The 21,759-nt window shown below is 41.9% G+C and overlaps 2 protein-coding genes across 3 annotated transcripts; both read right to left on the bottom strand.

Annotated features, from left to right (window-relative positions):
* Positions 1-975: 975 nt before the first annotated feature.
* On the bottom strand, positions 976-11,624 carry LOC146027034 (uncharacterized). 2 transcript variants are annotated; one of them, XM_083158046.1, is made up of 7 exons: positions 11,119-11,624; positions 9,496-10,030; positions 7,878-8,411; positions 5,842-6,376; positions 4,219-4,753; positions 2,582-3,115; positions 976-1,492 (listed from the first exon to the last, which is right to left on the bottom strand). In XM_083158046.1, exons 6-7 carry the CDS (start codon positions 3,023-3,025, stop codon positions 1,418-1,420), a joined length of 519 nt encoding a protein of 172 aa, XP_083014172.1. In that variant the 5' UTR covers positions 3,026-3,115; positions 4,219-4,753; positions 5,842-6,376; positions 7,878-8,411; positions 9,496-10,030; positions 11,119-11,624; the 3' UTR covers positions 976-1,417. The 2 variants fall into 2 exon arrangements, with proteins under 2 accessions (XP_083014172.1, XP_083014173.1); XM_083158047.1 differs by lacking the exon at positions 2,582-3,115.
* A 4,455-nt stretch (positions 11,625-16,079) lies between these two features.
* Positions 16,080-17,827, bottom strand: LOC146027033 (uncharacterized). Its single transcript, XM_083158045.1, has 2 exons — positions 17,325-17,827; positions 16,080-16,204 (listed from the first exon to the last, which is right to left on the bottom strand). The coding sequence occupies exons 1-2, from the start codon at positions 17,766-17,768 to the stop codon at positions 16,130-16,132; spliced, it is 519 nt and encodes a 172-aa protein (XP_083014171.1). The 5' UTR covers positions 17,769-17,827; the 3' UTR covers positions 16,080-16,129.
* Between the last annotated feature and the right edge of the window lie 3,932 nt (positions 17,828-21,759).

Raw genomic sequence — 21,759 nt, 5'->3', positions numbered from 1 at the left:
ACTAATATGCTCTGCCATATATATATTTATATATATATACACAAACACACACAAACACAGCCTAGTACAGACACTACTACACCATGTAATGTATAAAAAGTGAGATTTTGTCCTATTGTCTTTCTATAAAAATCCAGATTACAAGCGAAGATAGTGATCTTTTACATACAAGAATATTGAATACTGGCCGAATCAACTCTAAAAATGTAAATTTAAATGAATTACTGTTAATTGTTATTTAATAAAAAAACACAATTTTCGCTGTACGCTCATTTATGTTCCAGCATAACTCCGCAATTACTGCAGAAATGTACACCAATCATAGTACACATATTACTTGCCCCCACAGTGTTTGTTCCCAGATTGTAACACATCACTAGCACTGATGTAGCAGCACAGAGTATTACAGCATAACTCTGGAAAGACTGGAGCAATTGACACAAAGCATGGTACACATCAATTACAATCTGAACAAATACTGTAGGGGAAACACCCGGGGCACTCCTAGGGGTGGGGCAGCAGCACAGACTATATCAGGACATTCATGATATGTCAGTGATGCATAGTTGCTTACCCTCCTGCATTCTGCAGGAGACTCTCTTAAATAGCAGCAATCTCCCTCCCTGGCTCATTAGTCTACCAATCTGCCTCATGTCACCTAGCCCACAGAACACAGTTTTTTTGGGGGGAAAATGGAATAAGAGTTAGATACAGATTTATCAGCACCATTTCCCAGCACTTTACAAAGTATAGTATCTCTTACTCCAGCTGCGGGCACTTGTGAGGGGATGTGTCTTTGTATCAAATCCCCTTGCATGGTTGCAAGGGGATGTGGAGGCGATTCAGCAGGGCAGGCCCTCAAAGACTCGGTAAGCTGCAAGATCGCAGCTTAATGACACAACCAGAACCTGGCCCTAATGTACATACATATATACACATACACACACTATGCCATACCTTGTGAACTGGTTCCTTTCTTCCTGGACGAGCAAGAAGTACGCTTCCATCTTCTTTTCCCAATACTTGTGCAGCTTCTGTACACTCTGTATCTTCCGATTGATGGATCTTCTGCAGTAACGCAACCTTTTCTTGCAGCTCTCTTTGGTGCACTTGAAAATCCCCTTGCATTGTGTGTGCAATTTCATCCCACGTCGTGTTCTGGAATCTTGATTGAGAATTTCTTGCCTGTGAACCAAATAAATGTGCAGAGTGATGAATTACCTGGTTAATGAGTGTGTCGGTTTCTTCATCTGTGAAGTTTGGTCCCCTGTTGCAGGGGTCTTCTCCGGACTCAGCTTCATGGTCTGACTGTGATGGTTGATGGACATCTTCAGTCTGTCTCTGCGCTGATTCTTCTTCCTGTGAAGAGAGAGAAAACCTACTTCTTTCTTCTTGGGACATTGGTGAACCCAAAGCTTCAATCTATCTTGACGCTGATTGTTCTTCCTCTGAGGGTCTCCTCCTTTCTTCCGGGGACATTTCTAAAAGAAAACTGAATAGAAAAATCAAATATGTTATACAATCAAAAAGATTCATAGAGATCTACTATTTTACTATAAGTGATATTTTGTCCTAGTGACTGTTTTTATATACAAATCCAGTTTACAAGTGATTTTTCACTAATATGCTCTGCCATATATATATATATATTTATATATATATACACAAACACACACAAACACAGCCTAGTACAGACACTACTACACCATGTAATGTATAAAAAGTGAGATTTTGTCCTATTGTCTTTCTATAAAAATCCAGATTACAAGCGAAGATAGTGATCTTTTACATACAAGAATATTGAATACTGGCCGAATCAACTCTAAAAATGTAAATTTAAATGAATTACTGTTAATTGTTATTTAATAAAAAAACACAATTTTCGCTGTACGCTCATTTATGTTCCAGCATAACTCCGCAATTACTGCAGAAATGTACACCAATCATAGTACACATATTACTTGCCCCCACAGTGTTTGTTCCCAGATTGTAACACATCACTAGCACTGATGTAGCAGCACAGAGTATTACAGCATAACTCTGGAAAGACTGGAGCAATTGACACAAAGCATGGTACACATCAATTACAATCTGAACAAATACTGTAGGGGAAACACCCGGGGCACTCCTAGGGGTGGGGCAGCAGCACAGACTACATCAGGACATTCATGATATGTCAGTGATGCATAGTTGCTTACCCTCCTGCATTCTGCAGGAGACTCCCTTAAATAGCAGCAATCTCCCTCCCTGCCTCATTAGTCTACCAATCTGCCTCATGTCACCTAGCCCACAGAACACAGTTTTTTGGGGGGGAAAATGGAATAGAAGTTTGATACAGATTCATCAGCACCATTTCCCAGCACTTTACCAAGTATAGTATCTCTTACTCCAGCTGCGGGCACTTGTGAGGGGATGTGTCTTTGTATCAAATACCCTTGCATGGTTGCAAGGGGATGTGGAGGCGATTCAGCAGGGCAGGCCCTCAAAGACTCGGTAAGCTGCAAGATCGCAGCTTAATGACACAACCAGAACCTGGCCCTAATGTATATACATATATACACATACACACACTATGCCATACCTTGTAAACTGGTTCCTTTCTTCCTGGACGAGCAAGAAGTACGCTTCCATCTTCTTTTCCCAATACTTGTGCAGCTTCTGTGCACTCTGTATCTTCCGATTGATGGATCTTCTGCAGTAACGCAACCTTTTCTTGCAGCTCTCTTTGGTGCACTTGAAAATCCTCTTGCATTGTGTGTGCAATTTTATCCCACGTCGTGTTCTGGAATCTTGATTGAGAATTTCTTGCCTGTGGACCAAATAAATGTGCAGAATGATGAATTACCTGGTTAATGAGTGTGTCGGTTTCTTCATCTGTGAAGTTTGGTCCCCTGTTGCAGGGGTCTTCTCCGGAGTCAGCTTCGTGGTCTGTCTGTGATGGTTGTTGGACATCTTCAGTCTGTCTCTGCGCTGATTCTTCTTCCTGTGAAGAGAGAGAAAACCTACTTCTTTCTTCTTGGGACATTGGTGAACCAAAGCTTCAATCTATCTTGACGCTGATTGTTCTTCCTCTGAGGGTCTCCTTCTTTCTTCCTGGGACATTTCTAAAAGAAAACTGAATAGAGAAATCAAATATGTTATACAATCAAAAAGATTCATAAAGATCTACTATTCTACTATAAGTGATATTTTGTCCTTGTGACTGTTTTTATATACAAATCCAGTTTACAAGTGGTATTTCACTAATATGCTCTGCCATATATATATATATATATATATATATATATATATATATATATATATATATCCATACATACACAAACACAGCCTAGTACAGACACTACTACACCATGTAATGTATAAAAGGTGAAATTTTGTCCTATTGTCTTTCTATAAAAATCCAGATTACAAGCGAAGATAGTGATCTTTTACATACAAGCATATTGAATACTGGCCGAATCAACGCTAACATTTAAATGAATTACTGTTAATTTTTATTTAATAAAAAAACCTCAATTTTCGCTGTACGCTCATTTATGTTCCAGCATAACTCCGCAATTACTGCAGAAATGTACACCAATCATAGTACACATATTACTTGCCCCCACAGTGTTTGTTCCCTGATTGTAACACACCACTAGCACTGATGTAGCAGCACAGAGTATTACAGCATAACTCTGGAAAGACTGGAGCAGTTGACACAATGCATGGTACACATCCATTACAATCTGAACAAATACTGTAGGGGAAACACCCCGGGCACTCCCATTGGTGGGGAAGCAGCACAGACTATATCAGGACATTCATGATATGTCAGTGATGCATAGTTGCTTACCCTCCTGCATTCTGCAGGAAACTCCCTTAAATAGCAGCAATCTCCCTCCCTGCCTCATTAGTCTACCAATCTGCCTCATGTCACCTAGCCCACAGAACACAGTTTTTTGGGGGGAAAAATGGAATAAGAGTTAGATACAGATTCATCAGCACCATTTCCCAGCACTTTACAAAGTATAGTATCTCTTACTCCAGCTGCGGGCACTTGTGAGGGGATGTGTCTTTGTATCAAATACCCTTGCATGGTTGCAAGGGGATGTGGAGGCGATTCAGCAGGGCAGGCCCTCAAAGACTCGGTAAGCTGCAAGATCGCAGCTTAATGACACAACCAGAACTTGGTCCTAATGTACATACATATATACACATACACACACTATGCCATACCTTGTAAACTGGTTCGTCTCTTCCTGGACGAGCAAGAAGTACGCTTCCATCTTCTTTTCCCAATACTTGTGCAGCTTCTGTGCACTCTGTATTTTCCGATTGATGGATCTTCTGCAGTAACGCAACCTTCTCTTGCAGCTCTCTTTGGTGCACTTGAAAATCCCCTTGCATTGTGTGTGCAATTTCATCCCACGTCGTGTTCTGGAATCTTGATTGAGAATTTCTTGCCTGTGAACCAAATAAATGTGCAGAGTGATGAATTACCTGGTTAATGAGTGTGTCGGTTTCTTCATCTGTGAAGTTTGGTCCCCTGTTGCAGGGGTCTTCTCCGGAGTCAGCTTCGTGGTCTGTCTGTAATGGTTGTTGGACAACTTCAGTCTGTCTCTGCGCTGATTCTTCTTCCTGTGAAGAGAGAGAAAACCTACTTCTTTCTTCTTGGGACATTGGTGAACCCAAAGCTTCAATCTATCTTGACGCTGATTGTTCTTCCTCTGAGGGTCTCCTCCTTTCTTCCGGGGACATTTCTAAAAGAAAACTGAATAGAAAAATCAAATATGTTATACAATCAAAAAGATTCATGAAGATCTACTATTTTACTATAAGTGATATTTTGTCCTAGTGACTGTTTTTATATACAAATCCAGTTTACAAGTGATATTTCACTAATATGCTCTGCCATATATATATATATTTATATATATATATACACAAACACACACAAACACAGCCTAGTACAGACACTACTACACCATGTAATGTATAAAAAGTGAGATTTTGTCCTATTGTCTTTCTATAAAAATGCAGATTACAAGCGAAGATAGTGATCTTTTACATACAAGAATATTGAATACTGGCCGAATCAACTCTAAAAATGTAAATTTAAATGAATTACTGTTAATTGTTATTTAATAAAAAAAACACAATTTTCGCTGTACGCTCATTTATGTTCCAGCATAACTCCGCAATTACTGCAGAAATGTACACCAATCATAGTACACATATTACTTGCCCCCACAGTGTTTGTTCCCAGAATGTAACACATCACTAGCACTGATGTAGCAGCACAGAGTATTACAGCATAACTCTGGAAAGACTGGAGCAATTGACACAAAGCATGGTAAACATCAATTACAATCTGAACAAATACTGTAGGGGAAACACCCGGGGCACTCCTAGGGGTGGGGCAGCAGCACAGACTATATCAGGACACTCATGATATGTCAGTGATGCATAGTTGCTTACCCTCCTGCATTCTGCAGGAGACTCCCTTAAATAGCAGCAATCTCCCTCCCTGCCTCATTAGTCTACCAATCTGCCTCATGTCACCTAGCCCACAGAACACAGTTTTTTGGGGGGGAAAATGGAATAGAAGTTTGATAGATTCATCAGAACCATTTCCCAGCACTTTACCAAGTATAGTATCTCTTACTCCAGCTGCGGACACTTGTGAGGGATGTGTCTTTTTTATCAAATCCCCTTGCATGGTTGCAAGGGGATGTGGAGGCGATTCAGCAGGGCAGGCCCTCAAAGACTCGGTAAGCTGCAAGATCGCAGCTTAATGACACAACCAGAACTTGGTCCTAATGTACATACATATATACACATACACACACTATGCCATACCTTGTAAACTGGTTCGTCTCTTCCTGGACGAGCAAGAAGTACGCTTCCATCTTCTTTTCCCAATACTTGTGCAGCTTCTGTGCACTCTGTATTTTCCGATTGATGGATCTTCTGCAGTAACGCAACCTTCTCTTGCAGCTCTCTTTGGTGCACTTGAAAATCCCCTTGCATTGTGTGTGCAATTTCATCCCACGTCGTGTTCTGGAATCTTGATTGAGAATTTCTTGCCTGTGAACCAAATAAATGTGCAGAGTGATGAATTACCTGGTTAATGAGTGTGTCGGTTTCTTCATCTGTGAAGTTTGGTCCCCTGTTGCAGGGGTCTTCTCCGGAGTCAGCTTCGTGGTCTGTCTGTAATGGTTGTTGGACAACTTCAGTCTGTCTCTGCGCTGATTCTTCTTCCTGTGTAGAGAGAGAAAACCTACTTCTTTCTTCTTGGGACATTGGTGAACCCAAAGCTTCAATCTATCTTGACGCTGATTGTTCTTCCTCTGAGGGTCTCCTCCTTTCTTCCGGGGACATTTCTAAAAGAAAACTGAATAGAAAAATCAAATATGTTATACAATCAAAAAGATTCATGAAGATCTACTATTTTACTATAAGTGATATTTTGTCCTAGTGACTGTTTTTATATACAAATCCAGTTTACAAGTGATATTTCACTAATATGCTCTGCCATATATATATATATTTATATATATATACACAAACACACACAAACACAGCCTAGTACAGACACTACTACACCATGTAATGTATAAAAAGTGAGATTTTGTCCTATTGTCTTTCTATAAAAATCCAGATTACAAGCGAAGATAGTGATCTTTTACATACAAGAATATTGAATACTGGCCGAATCAACTCTAAAAATGTAAATTTAAATGAATTACTGTTAATTGTTATTTAGGGCGGGATGTTATAACATCCGCGGCCCCCCTTCGCCGGACATCGCATTTTTAATAACGGCATATGCTATAACATATGCCGTTATTCATGCAAGGGACAGCTCTTGCGGTAAGAGCTGTCCCTTGCGATGCGGTGCCGGCACTGGACTTCCGGGTCTGTGACCCGGGAGTCCATCTGCGCATGCGCAGACCCCGGCGCCGGCCGCAGGGCACGCTGGGAGGGATCCGTGACGGATCCCTCAAACAGCGCTGCGGTAAGAAGCCCATAGGCTTCTGCAGGGATTCGCCAGCTTTAGCTGGCGATTCCCTCCGCAGCGCTGACACTGCGGAGGCGCCATATAGCATATAGAAATGCGGTAGAAACCCCGAAAACGGGGTTTTTACCGCATTTCTGCTATATAGCATCCCGCCCTTAATAAAAAAAACACAATTTTCGCTGTACGCTCATTTATGTTCCAGCATAACTCCGCAATTACTGCAGAAATGTACACCAATCATAGTACACATATTACTTGCCCCCACAGTGTTTGTTCCCAGATTGTAACACATCACTAGCACTGATGTAGCAGCACAGAGTATTACAGCATAACTCTGGAAAGACTGGAGCAATTGACACAAAGCATGGTACACATCAATTACAATCTGAACAAATACTGTAGGGGAAACACCCGGGGCACTCCTAGGGGTGGGGCAGCAGCACAGACTATATCAGGACACTCATGATATGTCAGTGATGCATAGTTGCTTACCCTCCTGCATTCTGCAGGAGACTCCCTTAAATAGCAGCAATCTCCCTCCCTGCCTCATTAGTCTACCAATCTGCCTCATGTCACCTAGCCCACAGAACACAGTTTTTTTGGGGGAAAAATGGAATAGAAGTTTGATAGATTCATCAGCACCATTTCCCAGCACTTTACCAAGTATAGTATCTCTTACTCCAGCTGCGGACACTTGTGAGGGGATGTGTCTTTTTTATCAAATCCCCTTGCATGGTTGCAAGGGGATGTGGAGGCGATTCAGCAGGGCAGGCCCTCAAAGACTCGGTAAGCTGCAAGATCGCAGCTTAATGACACAACCAGAACCTGGCCCTAATGTACATACATATATACACATACACACACTATGCCATACCTTGTAAACTGGTTCCTTTCTTCCTGGACGAGCAAGAAGTACGCTGCCATCTTCTTTTCATAATACTTGTGCAGCTTCTGTGCACTCTGTATCTTCCGATTGATGGTTCTTCTGCAGTAACGCAACCTTTTCTTGCAGCTCTCTTTGGTGCACTTGAAAATCCTCTTGCATTGTGTGTGCAATTTTATCCCACGTCGTGTTCTGGAATCTTGATTGAGAATTGCTTGCCTGTGAACCAAATAAATGTGCAGAATGATGAATTACCTGGTTAATGAGTGTGTCGGTTTCTTCATCTGTGAAGTTTGGTCCCCTGTTGCAGGGGTCTTCTCCGGAGTCAGCTTCGTGGTCTGTCTGTGATGGTTGTTGGACATCTTCAGTCTGTCTCTGCGCTGATTCTTCTTCCTGTGAAGAGAGAGAAAACCTACTTCTTTCTTCTTGGGACATTGGTGAACCAAAGCTTCAATCTATCTTGACGCTGATTGTTCTTCCTCTGAGGGTCTCCTTCTTTCTTCCTGGGACATTTCTAAAAGAAAACTGAATAGAGAAATCAAATATGTTATACAATCAAAAAGATTCATAAAGGTCTACTATTCTACTATAAGTGATATTTTGTCCTAGTGACTGTTTTTATATACAAATCCAGTTTACAAGTGGTATTTCACTAATATGCTCTGCCATATATATAATATATATATATATATATATACCCATACATACACAAACACAGCCTAGTACAGACACTACTACACCATGTAATGTATGAAAGGTGAAATTTTGTCCTATTGTCTTTCTATAAAAATCCAGATTACAAGCGAAGATAGTGATCTTTTACATACAAGCATATTGAATACTGGCCGAATCAACGCTAACATTTAAATGAATTACTGTTAATTTTTATTTAATAAAAAAACCTCAATTTTCGCTGTACGCTCATTTATGTTCCAGCATAACTCCGCAATTACTGCAGAAATGTACACCAATCATAGTACACATATTACTTGCCCCCACAGTGTTTGTTCCCTGATTGTAACACACCACTAGCACTGATGTAGCAGCACAGAGTATTACAGCATAACTCTGGAAAGACTGGAGCAGTTGACACAATGCATGGTACACATCCATTACAATCTGAACAAATACTGTAGGGGAAACACCCCGGGCACTCCCTTTGGTGGGGAAGCAGCACAGACTATATCAGGACATTCATGATATGTCAGTGATGCATAGTTGCTTACCCTCCTGCATTCTGCAGGAAACTCCCTTAAATAGCAGCAATCTCCCTCCCTGCCTCATTAGTCTACCAATCTGCCTCATGTCACCTAGCCCACAGAACACAGTTTTTTTGGGGGAAAAATGGAATAAGAGTTAGATACAGATTCATCAGCACCATTTCCCAGCACTTTACAAAGTATAGTATCTCTTACTCCAGCTGCGGGCACTTGTGAGGGGATGTGTCTTTGTATCAAATACCCTTGCATGGTTGCAAGGGGATGTGGAGGCGATTCAGCAGGGCAGGCCCTCAAAGACTCGGTAAGCTGCAAGATCGCAGCTTAATGACACAACCAGAACCTGGCCCTAATGTACATACATATATACACATACACACACTATGCCATACCTTGTAAACTGGTTCGTCTCTTCCTGGACGAGCAAGAAGTACGCTTCAATCTTCTTTTCCCAATACTTGTGCAGCTTCTGTGCACTCTGTATTTTCCGATTGATGGATCTTCTGCAGTAACGCAACCTTCTCTTGCAGCTCTCTTTGGTGCACTTGAAAATCCCCTTGCATTGTGTGTGCAATTTCATCCCACGTCGTGTTCTGGAATCTTGATTGAGAATTTCTTGCCTGTGAACCAAATAAATGTGCAGAGTGATGAATTACCTGGTTAATGAGTGTGTCGGTTTCTTCATCTGTGAAGTTTGGTCCCCTGTTGCAGGGGTCTTCTCCGGAGTCAGCTTCGTGGTCTGTCTGTAATGGTTGTTGGACAACTTCAGTCTGTCTCTGCGCTGATTCTTCTTCCTGTGAAGAGAGAGAAAACCTACTTCTTTCTTCTTGGGACATTGGTGAACCCAAAGCTTCAATCTATCTTGACGCTGATTGTTCTTCCTCTGAGGGTCTCCTTCTTTCTTCCGGGGACATTTCTAAAAGAAAACTGAATAAAAAAATCAAATATGTTATACAATCAAAAAGATCCATGAAGATCTACTATTTTACTATAAGTGATATTTTGTCCTAGTGACTGTTTTTATATACAAATCCAGTTTACAAGTGATATTTCACTAATATGCTCTGCCATATATATATATATATTTATATATATATACACAAACACACACAAACACAGCCTAGTACAGACACTACTACACCATGTAATGTATAAAAAGTGAAATTTTTTCCTATTGTCTTTCTATAAAAATCCAGATTACAAGCGAAGATAGTGATATTTTACATACTAGCGTATTGAATACTGGGCGAATCAACTCTAAAAATGTAAATTTAAATGAATTACTGTTAATTGTTATTTAATAAAAAACACAATTTTCGCTGTACGCTCATTTATGTTCCAGCATAACTCCGCAATTACTGCAGAAATGTACACCAATCATAGTACACATATTACTTGCCCCCACAGTGTTTGTTCCCAGATTGTAACACATCACTAGCACTGATGTAGCAGCACAGAGTATTACAGCATAACTCTGGAAAGACTGGAGCAGTTGACACAATGCATGGTACACATCCATTACAATCTGAACAAATACTGTAGGGGAAACACCCCGGGCACTCCCATTGGTGGGGAAGCAGCACAGACTATATCAGGACATTCATGATATGTCAGTGATGCATAGTTGCTTACCCTCCTGCATTCTGCAGGAAACTCCCTTAAATAGCAGCAATCTCCCTCCCTGCCTCATTAGTCTACCAATCTGCCTCATGTCACCTAGCCCACAGAACACAGTTTTTTTGGGGGGAAAATGGAATAAGAGTTAGATACAGATTCATCAGCACCATTTCCCAGCACTTTACAAAGTATAGTATCTCTTACTCCAGCTGCGGGCACTTGTGAGGGGATGTGTCTTTGTATCAAATACCATTGCATGGTTGCAAGGGGATGTGGAGGCGATTCAGCAGGGCAGGCCCTCAAAGACTCGGTAAGCTGCAAGATCGCAGCTTAATGACACAACCAGAACCTGGCCCTAATGTACATACATATATACACATACACACACTATGCCATACCTTGTGAACTGGTTCGTCTCTTCCTGGACGAGCAAGAAGTACGCTTCCATCTTCTTTTCCCAATACTTGTGCTGCTTCTGTGCACTCTGTATTTTCCGATTGATGGATCTTCTGCAGTAACGCAACCTTCTCTTGCAGCTCTCTTTGGTGCACTTGAAAATCCCCTTGCATTGTGTGTGCAATTTCATCCCACGTCGTGTTCTGGAATCTTGATTGAGAATTTCTTGCCTGTGAACCAAATAAATGTGCAGAGTGATGAATTACCTGGTTAATGAGTGTGTCGGTTTCTTCATCTGTGAAGTTTCGTCCCCTGTTGCAGGGGTCTTCTCCGGAGTCTGTCCGTCTGTCTGTGATGGTTGTTGGACAACTTCAGTCTGTCTCTGCGCTGATTCTTCTTCCTGTGAAGAGAGAGAAAACCTACTTCTTTCTTCTTGGGACATTGGTGAACCCAAAGCTTCAATCTATCTTGACGCTGATTGTTCTTCCTCTGAGGGTCTCCTCCTTTCTTCCTGAGACATTTCTAAAAGAAAACTGAATAGAGAAATCAAATATGTTATACAATCAAAAAGATTCATGAAGATTCATAAAGATCTACTATTCTACTATAAGTGATATTTTGTCCTTGTGACGGTTTTTATATACAAATCCAGTTTACAAGTGATATTTCACTAATATGCTCTGCCATATATATATAATATATATATATATATATATATATATATATATATACACACACGGCCTAGTACAGACACTACTACACCATGTAATGTATAAAAAGTGAGATTTTGTCCTATTGTCTTTCTATAAAAATCCAGATTACAAGCGAAGATAGTGATCTTTTACATACAGGAATATTGAATACTGGCCGAATCAACTTTAAAAATGTAAATTTAAATGAATTACTGTTAATTGTTATTTAATAAAAAAACACAATTTTCGCTGTACGCTCATTTATGTTCCAGCATAACTCCGCAATTACTGCAGAAATGTACACCAATCATAGTACACATATTACTTGCCCCCACAGTGTTTGTTCCCAGATTGTAACACATCACTAGCACTGATGTAGCAGCACAGAGTATTACAGGGTACTTGTTTCCTAGCACGGCCACACCGATTAAGATCGGGGTGGTCGTGCTGAAAAAAATCGGGTCGATCGCATCGCATGCGATTTGGTCGCATGCGATGCGATCGACGCGACCGACCGATTTTTGACCCGATTTTTTCATTAAATCCAATGTAAATTGGGTCCCTGGGACCCAATTTTACATTGGATTGAATGAAAAAAATTCCAAACCCCCCCCAAATTGAAGCGCGTACACAGCGCCCCACGATAGACGGCAACCCGAAGCGTGGCGAGCGCAGCGAGCCCGCGAGGGGCGGCGGTACGCGTCCTCCGGCCTTTTCATGCCCTACTATCCACTAGGGCGTGGAGTGAGAATAGAATAGTGTGGCGAGCGTAGCGAGCCACCGAGCCCGAAGCGTGGCGAGCGCAGCGAGCCCCGCGAGGGGACGCGGATACCTTCACAGGTAATCGCGTCCCTTCGCGGGCTTCACAGGTGTCCGCGTCGCCACGGACACCTGTGAAGCCCGCGAAGGGACGCGTTTACCTGTGAAGGTATCCGCGTCCCCTCGCGGGGCTCGCTGCGCTCGCCACGCTTCGGGCTCGGTGGCTCGCTGCGCTCGCCACACTATTCTATTCTCACTCCACGCCCTAGTGGATAGTAGGGCATGAAAAGGTCGGAGGACGCGTACCGCCGCCCCTCGCGGGCTCGCTGCGCTCGCCACGCTTCGGGTTGCCGTCTATCGTGGGGCGACGACGGGGACATTTATAATGTGAAATGGGTCATATTGACCCATTTCACATTTTTTTACATTTTTACACCATTTCAATGTTAAAATTTTTTTTAACATTGAATCCTATGTAAAAATCGGGTGCATCGCGTCGCATCGCGTCGGGACCAATGTTAATGGTCCCGACCGACGCGATGCCCCCGATATTTTACCGTTCCCGACAAGATTTCAATGTTAAAAATTTTTTTAACATTGAAGTCAATGCAAATATCGGGGGCATCGCGTCGGTCGCGTCGGGACCAATGTTAATGGTCCCGACCGACGCGATGCCCCCGATTTTTGTTTCCTAGCCGGCAAAATGGACCTGATTTCAAAAGAAATCGGGTCCATCGGGGTAATCGTGTCCCTTAATTAAGGGACACGATTACTTACGATTGTGGCCGTGCTAGGAAACAAGTACCTATTACAGCATAACTCTGGAAAGACTGGAGCAATTGACACAAAGCATGGTACACATCAATTACAATCTGAACAAATACTGTAGGGGAAACACCCGGGGCACTCCTAGGGGTGGGGCAGCAGCACAGACTATATCAGGACATTCATGATATGTCAGTGATGCATAGTTGCTTACCCTCCTGCATTCTGCAGGAGACTCCCTTAAATAGCAGCAATCTCCCTCCCTGCCTCATTAGTCTACCAATCTGCCTCATGTCACCTAGCCCACAGAACACAGTTTTTTGGGGGGAAAAATGGAATAGAAGTTTGATACAGATTCATCAGCACCATTTCCCAGCACTTTACCAAGTATAGTATCTCTTACTCCAGCTGCGGACACTTGTGAGGGGATGTGTCTTTTTTATCAAATCCCCTTGCATAGTTGCAAGGGGATGTGGAGGCGATTCAGCAGGGCAGGCCCTCAAAGACTCGGTAAGCTGCAAGATCGCAGCTTAATGACACAACCAGAACCTGGCCCTAATGTATATACATATATACACATACACACACTATGCCATACCTTGTAAACTGGTTCCTTTCTTCCTGGACGAGCAAGAAGTACGCTTCCATCTTCTTTTCCCAATACTTGTGCAGCTTCTGTGCACTCTGTATCTTCCGATTGATGGATCTTCTGTAGTAACGCAACCTTTTCTTGCAGCTCTCTTTGGTGCACTTGAAAATCCTCTTGCATTGTGTGTGCAATTTTATCCCACGTCGTGTTCTGGAATCTTGATTGAGAATTTCTTGCCTGTGAACCAAATAAATGTGCAGAATGATGAATTACCTGGTTAATGAGTGTGTCGGTTTCTTCATCTGTGAAGTTTGGTCCCCTGTTGCAGGGGTCTTCTCCGGAGTCAGCTTCGTGGTCTGTCTGTGATGGTTGTTGGACATCTTCAGTCTGTCTCTGCGCTGATTCTTCTTCCTGTGAAGAGAGAGAAAACCTACTTCTTTCTTCTTGGGACATTGGTGAACCAAAGCTTCAATCTATCTTGACGCTGATTGTTCTTCCTCTGAGGGACTCCTCCTTTTTTCCTGGGACATTTCTAAAAGAAAACTGAATAGAGAAATCAAATATGTTATACAATCAAAAAGATTCATGAAGATTCATAAAGATCTGCTATTCTACTATAAGTGATATTTTGTCCTTGTGACTGTTTTTATATACAAATCCAGTTTACAAGTGATATTTCACTAATATGCTCTGCCATATATATATAATATATATAGAGATATATATATCTCTCTCTCTCTATATATATATATATATATATATATATATATATATATATATATATATATATATATATATATATATATATATATATATATATATACATACACACACACACACACAAACACAGCCTAGTACAGACACTACTACACCATGTAATGTATAAAAGGTGAAATTTTGGCCTATTGTCTTTCTCTAAAAATCCAGATTACAAGCAAAGATAGTGATATTTTACATACAAGCGTATTGAATACTGGCCGAATCAACGCTAAAAATGTAAATTTAAATGAATTACTGTTAATTTTTATTTAATAAAAAAACCTCAATTTTCGCTGTACACTCATTTATGTTCCAGCATAACTCCGCAATTACTGCAGAAATGTACACCAATCATAGTACACATATTACTTGCACCCACAGTGTTTGTTTCCAGATTGTAACACACCACTAGCACTGATGTAGCAGCACAGAGTATTACAGCATAACTCTGGAAAGACTGGAGCAGTTGACACAATGCATGGTACACATCCATTACAATCTGAACAAATACTGTAGGGGAAACACCCCGGGCACTCCCATTGGTGGGGCAGCAGCACAGACTATATCAGGACATTCATGATATGTCACTGATGCATAGTTGCTTACCCTCCTGCATTCTGCAGGAAACTCCCTTAAATAGCAGCAATCTCCCTCCCTGCCTCATTAGTCTACCAAACTGCCTCATGTCACCTAGCCCACAGAACACAGTTTTTTTAGGGGAAAAATGGAATAAGAGTTAGATACAGATTCATCAGCACCATTTCCCAGCACTTTACAAAGTATAGTATCTCTTACTCCAGCTGCGGGCACTTGTGAGGGGATGTGTCTTTGTATCAAATACCCTTGCATGGTTGCAAGGGGATGTGGAGGCGATTCAGCAGGGCAGGCCCTCAAAGACTCGGTAAGCTGCAAGATCGCAGCTTAATGACACAACCAGAACCTGGCCCTAATGTACATACATATATACACATACACACACTATGCCATACCTTGTGAACTGGTTCGTCTCTTCCTGGACAAGCAAGAAGTACGCTTCCATCTTCTTTTCCCAATACTTGTGCAGCTTCTGTGCACTCTGTATTTTCCGATTGATGGATCTTCTGCAGTAACGCAACCTTCTCTTGCAGCTCTCTTTGGTGCACTTGAAAATCCCCTTGCATTGTGTGTGCAATTTCATCCCACGTCGTGTTCTGGAATCTTGATTGAGAATTTCTTGCCTGTGAACCAAATAAATGTGCAGAGTGATGAATTACCTGGTTAATGAGTGTGTCGGTTTCTTCATCTGTGAAGTTTGGTCCCCTGTTGCAGGGGTCTTCTCCGGAGACAGCTTCGTGGTCTGTCTGTAATGGTTGTTGGACAACTTCAGTCTGTCTCTGCGCTGATTCTTCTTCCTGTGAAGAGAAAGAAAACCTACTTCTTTCTTCTTGGGACATTGGTGAACTCAAAGCTTCAATCTATCTTGACGCTGATTGTTCTTCCTCTGAGGGACTCCTCCTTTTTTCCTGGGACATTTCTAAAAGAAAACTGAATAGAGAAATCAAATATGTTATACAATCAAAAAGATTCATGAAGATTCATAAAGATCTGCTATTCTACTATAAGTGATATTTTGTCCTTGTGACTGTTTTTATATACAAATCCAGTTTACAAGTGATATTTCACTAATATGCTCTGCCATATATATATATATATATATATATATATATATATATATATATATATATATATACACACACACAGACACACACAGCCTAGTACAGACACTACTACACCATGTAATGTATAAAAAGTGAGATTTTGTCCTATTGTCTTTCTATAAAAATCCAGATTACAAGCGAAGATAGTGATCTTTTACATACAAGCATATTGAATACTGGCCGTATCAACTCTAAAAACGTAAATTTAAATGAATTACTGTTAATTGTTATTTAATAAAAAAACACAATTTTCGCTGTACGCTCATTTATGTTCCAGCATAACTCCGCAATTACTGCAGAAATGTACACCAATCATAGTACACATATTACTTGCCCCCACAGTGTTTGTTCCCAGATTGTAACACATCACTAGCACTGATGTAGCAGCACAGAGTATTACAGCATAACTCTGGAAAGACTGGAGCAATTGACACAAAGCATGGTACACATCAATTACAATCTGAACAAATACTGTAGGGGAAACACCCGGGGCACTCCTAGGGGTGGGGCAGCAGCACAGACTCTCATGACACTCATGATATGTCAGTGATGCATAGTTGCTTACCCTCCTGCATTCTGCAGGAGACTCCCTTAAATAGCAGCAATCTCCCTACCTGCCTCATTAGTCTACCAATCTGCCTCATGTCACCTAGCCCACAGAACACAGTTTTTTGGGGGGAAAAATGGAATAGAAGTTTGATAGATTCATCAGCACCATTTCCCAGCACTTTACCAAGTATAGTATCTCTTACTCCAGCTGCGGACACTTGTGAGGGGATGTGTCTTTTTTATCAAATCCCCTTGCATGGTTGCAAGGGGATGTGGAGGCGATTCAGCAGGGCAGGCCCTCAAAGACTCGGTAAGCTGCAAGATCGCAGCTTAATGACACAACCAGAACCTGGCCCTAATGTATATACATATATACACATACACACACTATGCCATACCTTGTAAACTGGTTCCTTTCTTCCTGGACGAGCAAGAAGTACGCTGCCATCTTCTTTTCCCAATACTTGTGCAGCTTCTGTGCACTCTGTATCTTCCGATTGATGGATCTTCTGCAGTAACGCAACCTTTTCTTGCAGCTCTCTTTGGTGCACTTGAAAATCCTCTTGCATTGTGTGTGCAATTTTATCCCACGTCGTGTTCTGGAATCTTGATTGAGAATTTCTTGCCTGTGAACCAAATAAATGTGCAGAATGATGAATTACCTGGTTAATGAGTGTGTCTGTTTCTTCATCTGTGAAGTTTGGTCCCCTGTTGCAGGGGTCTTCTCCGGAGTCAGCTTCGTGGTCTGTCTGTGATGGTTGTTGGACATCTTCAGTCTGTCTCTGCGCTGATTCTTCTTCCTGTGAAGAGAGAGAAAACCTACTTCTTTCTTCTTGGGACATTGGTGAACCAAAGCTTCAATCTATCTTGACGCTGATTGTTCTTCCTCTGAGGGTCTCCTTCTTTCTTCCTTGGACATTTCTAAAAGAAAACTGAATAGAGAAATCAAATATGTTATACAATCAAAAAGATTCATAAAGATCTACTATTCTACTATAAGTGATATTTTGTCCTAGTGACTGTTTTTATATACAAATCCAGTTTACAAGTGGTATTTCACTAATATGCTCTGCCATATATATATAATATATACATATATATATATATATATATATATATACCCATACATACACAAACACAGCCTAGTACAGACACTACTACACCATGTAATGTATAAAAGGTGAAATTTTGTCCTATTGTCTTTCTATAAAAATCCAGATTACAAGCGAAGATAGTGATCTTTTACATACAAGCATATTGAATACTGGCCGAATCAACGCTAACATTTAAATGAATTACTGTTAATTTTTATTTAATAAAAAAACCTCAATTTTCGCTGTACGCTCATTTATGTTCCAGCATAACTCCGCAATTACTGCAGAAATGTACACCAATCATAGTACACATATTACTTGCCCCCACAGTGTTTGTTCCCTGATTGTAACACACCACTAGCACTGATGTAGCAGCACAGAGTATTACAGCATAACTCTGGAAAGACTGGAGCAGTTGACACAATGCATGGTACACATCCATTACAATCTGAACAAATACTGTAGGGGAAACACCCCGGGCACTCCCATTGGTGGGGAAGCAGCACAGACTATATCAGGACATTCATGATATGTCAGTGATGCATAGTTGCTTACCCTTCTGCATTCTGCAGGAAACTCCCTTAAATAGCAGCAATCTCCCTCCCTGCCTCATTAGTCTACCAATCTGCCTCATGTCACCTAGCCCACAGAACACAGTTTTTTGGGGGGAAAAATGGAATAAGAGTTAGATACAGATTCATCAGCACCATTTCCCAGCACTTTACAAAGTATAGTATCTCTTACTCCAGCTGCGGGCACTTGTGAGGGGATGTGTCTTTGTATCAAATACCCTTGCATGGTTGCAAGGGGATGTGGAGGCGATTCAGCAGGGCAGGCCCTCAAAGACTCGGTAAGCTGCAAGATCGCAGCTTAATGACACAACCAGAACCTGGCCCTAATGTACATACATATATACACATACACACACTATGCCATACCTTGTAAACTGGTTCGTCTCTTCCTGGACGAGCAAGAAGTACGCTTCCATCTTCTTTTCCCAATACTTGTGCAGCTTCTGTGCACTCTGTATTTTCCGATTGATGGATCTTCTGCAGTAACGCAACCTTCTCTTGCAGCTCTCTTTGGTGCACTTGAAAATCCCCTTGCATTGTGTGTGCAATTTCATCCCACGTCGTGTTCTGGAATCTTGATTGAGAATTTCTTGCCTGTGAACCAAATAAATGTGCAGAGTGATGAATTACCTGGTTAATGAGTGTGTCGGTTTCTTCATCTGTGAAGTTTGGTCCCCTGTTGCAGGGGTCTTCTCCGGAGTCAGCTTCGTGGTCTGTCTGTGATGGTTGTTGGACATCTTCAGTCTGTCTCTGCGCTGATTCTTCTTCCTGTGAAGAGAGAGAAAACCTACTTCTTTCTTCTTGGGACATTGGTGAACCAAAGCTTCAATCTATCTTGACGCTGATTGTTCTTCCTCTGAGGGTCTCCTTCTTTCTTCCTGGGACATTTCTAAAAGAAAACTGGGTACTTATGTAGTAACTGGGCTGCCGATTTTGAAATCGGGTCCATCGCATCGCATCGCACCCGACCATATCGCATGCGATGCGATGCGATGCGATGCGATGGACCCGATTTTTCCATAGGATTCAATGTTAAAATGGACTGAGTCCATTTTAACATAGAATTCAATGGGAAAAGGGGTCCTTTTCATACCCCTACTATCCAAGTGGGCATGGAGTTGGATATAAACCTGTGGCGAGCGTAGCGAGCCACCGAGCCCGAAGCATGGCGAGCGTAGCGAGCCCCGCGAGGGGACACAGAATACCGTCCCCTCGCGGGGCTCGCTTCGCTAGCCACGCTTCGGGCTCGGTGGCTCGCTACGCTCGCCACAGGTTTATATCCAACTCCATGCCCACTTGGATAGTAGGGGTATGAAAAGGACCCATTTTTCCCATTGAATTCCATGTTAAAATGGACTCAGTCCATTTTAACATTGAATCCTATGGAAAAATCGGGTCATCGCATCGCATCGCATCGCATGGTCGTATGCGATGCGATGCGATATCGCATCGCATCGCATCTGATTGTATGCCTTAACTTAAGGCATACAATCAAAAAATCGGCAGCCCAGATACTACATAAGTACCGAAAACTGAATAGAGAAATCAAATATGTTATACAATCAAAAAGATTCATGAAGATCTACTATTTTACTATAAGTGATCATTTGTCCTTGTGACTGTTTTTATATACAAATCCAGTTTACAAGTGATATTTCACTAATATGCTCTGCCATACATATTATATATATATATATATATATATATATATATATATATTTATATATATATATATATATATATATATATATATATATACACACACACACACACACACACACACACACACACACACACACACACACAGCCTAGTACAGACACTACTACACCATGTAATGTATAAAAAGTGAAATTTTGTCCTATTGTCTTTCTATAAAAATCCAGATTACAAGCGAAGATAGTGATCTTTTACATACAAGCATATTGAATACTGGCCGTATCAACTCTAAAAATGTAAATTTAAATTAATTACTGTTAATTGTTATTTAATAAAAAAACACAATGGTACTTGTGAGTTATCCGGGCTGCCGATTTTGTCCTTAACTTAAGGACACCCGACCGACGCGATGCCCGCGATTTAGCCGAAATCGGGGGCATCGCGTCGGTCGTGGCCGTTAGAAGGGGCCACGACGCGATGCCCGCGATTTCCCATAGACAGTAATGTTAAAAGACACGATGGACCCGATTTCCCATAGACAGTAATGTTAAAAGACGCGATGGACCCGATTTCCCATAGACAGCAATGTTAAAATAAAATGACAATGTGAAATTGGCCAATATGGGCATTTCACATTGGATATGTTTTAAAAAAAAATGTTTCATGGCCCCCCACCACCGTTAACGCCACCCCGCTATTGACGCCAACCCGAAACCCGAGCGCAGCGGTACGCGTCCTCCGACCTTTTCATACCCCTACTATCCACTAGGGCGTGGAGTAAGAATAGAATAGTGTGGCGAGCACAGCGAGCCACCGAGCCCGAAGCGTGGCGAGCGCAGCGAGCCCCACGAGGGGACGCGGATACCTTCACAGGTATCTGCGTGCCCTTGCGGGATTCACAGGTGTCCGCGTCCCCTCGCGGGGCTCGCTGCGCTCGCCACACTATTCTATTCTCACTCCATGCCCTAGTGGATAGTAGGGGTATGAAAAGGTCGGAGGACGCGTACCGCCGCCCCTAGCGGGCTCGCTGCGCTCGCCACGCTTCGGGTTGGCGTCAATAGCGGGGTGGCGTTAACGGTGGTGGGGGGCCATGAAACTTTTTTTTTAAAACATATCCAATGTGAAATGCCCATATTGGCCAATTTAACATTGTCATTTTATTTTAACATTGTTGTCTATGGGAAATCGGGTCCATCGCGTCTTTTAACATTACTGTCTATGGGAAATCGTGTCGGAAATCGTGTCCATCGTGTCTTTTAACATTACTGTCTATGGGAAATCGCGGGCATCGCGTCGCGGCTCCTTATAACGGCCACGACCGACACGATGCCCACGATTTCGGGCGCGATGAAAAAATCGGCAGCCCGGATAACTCACAAGTACCAATACAATTTTCGCTGTACGCTCATTTATGTTCCAGCATAACTCCGCAATTACTGCAGAAATGTACACCAATCATAGTACACATATTAATTGCCCCCACAGTGTTTGTTCCCAGATTGTAACACAT

The sequence above is a fragment of the Crinia signifera genome, chromosome 8 (assembly GCF_055691185.1).
Source record: "Crinia signifera chromosome 8, ASM5569118v1, whole genome shotgun sequence".
NCBI lineage: Eukaryota > Metazoa > Chordata > Amphibia > Anura > Myobatrachidae > Crinia > Crinia signifera.
The sequence above is the reverse complement of the archived record's forward strand: the minus strand, read 5'-3'. Positions and strand labels throughout refer to the sequence as shown.

Coding starts and splice junctions, on each gene's coding strand:
- LOC146027034 (XM_083158046.1), bottom strand. CDS start 3,025: ATGTCCCAAGAAGAAAGAAGTAGGTTTTCTCTCTCTTCACAGGAAGAA. Junction 1,493..2,581: donor GAAAGGAACCAGTTTACAAG/GTATGGCATAGT, acceptor TTTTCTATTCAG/TTTTCTTTTAGAAATGTCCC.
- LOC146027033 (XM_083158045.1), bottom strand. CDS start 17,768: ATGTCCCAAGAAGAAAGAAGTAGGTTTTCTCTCTCTTCACAGGAAGAA. Junction 16,205..17,324: donor GAAAGGAACCAGTTTACAAG/GTATGGCATAGT, acceptor TTCTCTATTCAG/TTTTCTTTTAGAAATGTCCC.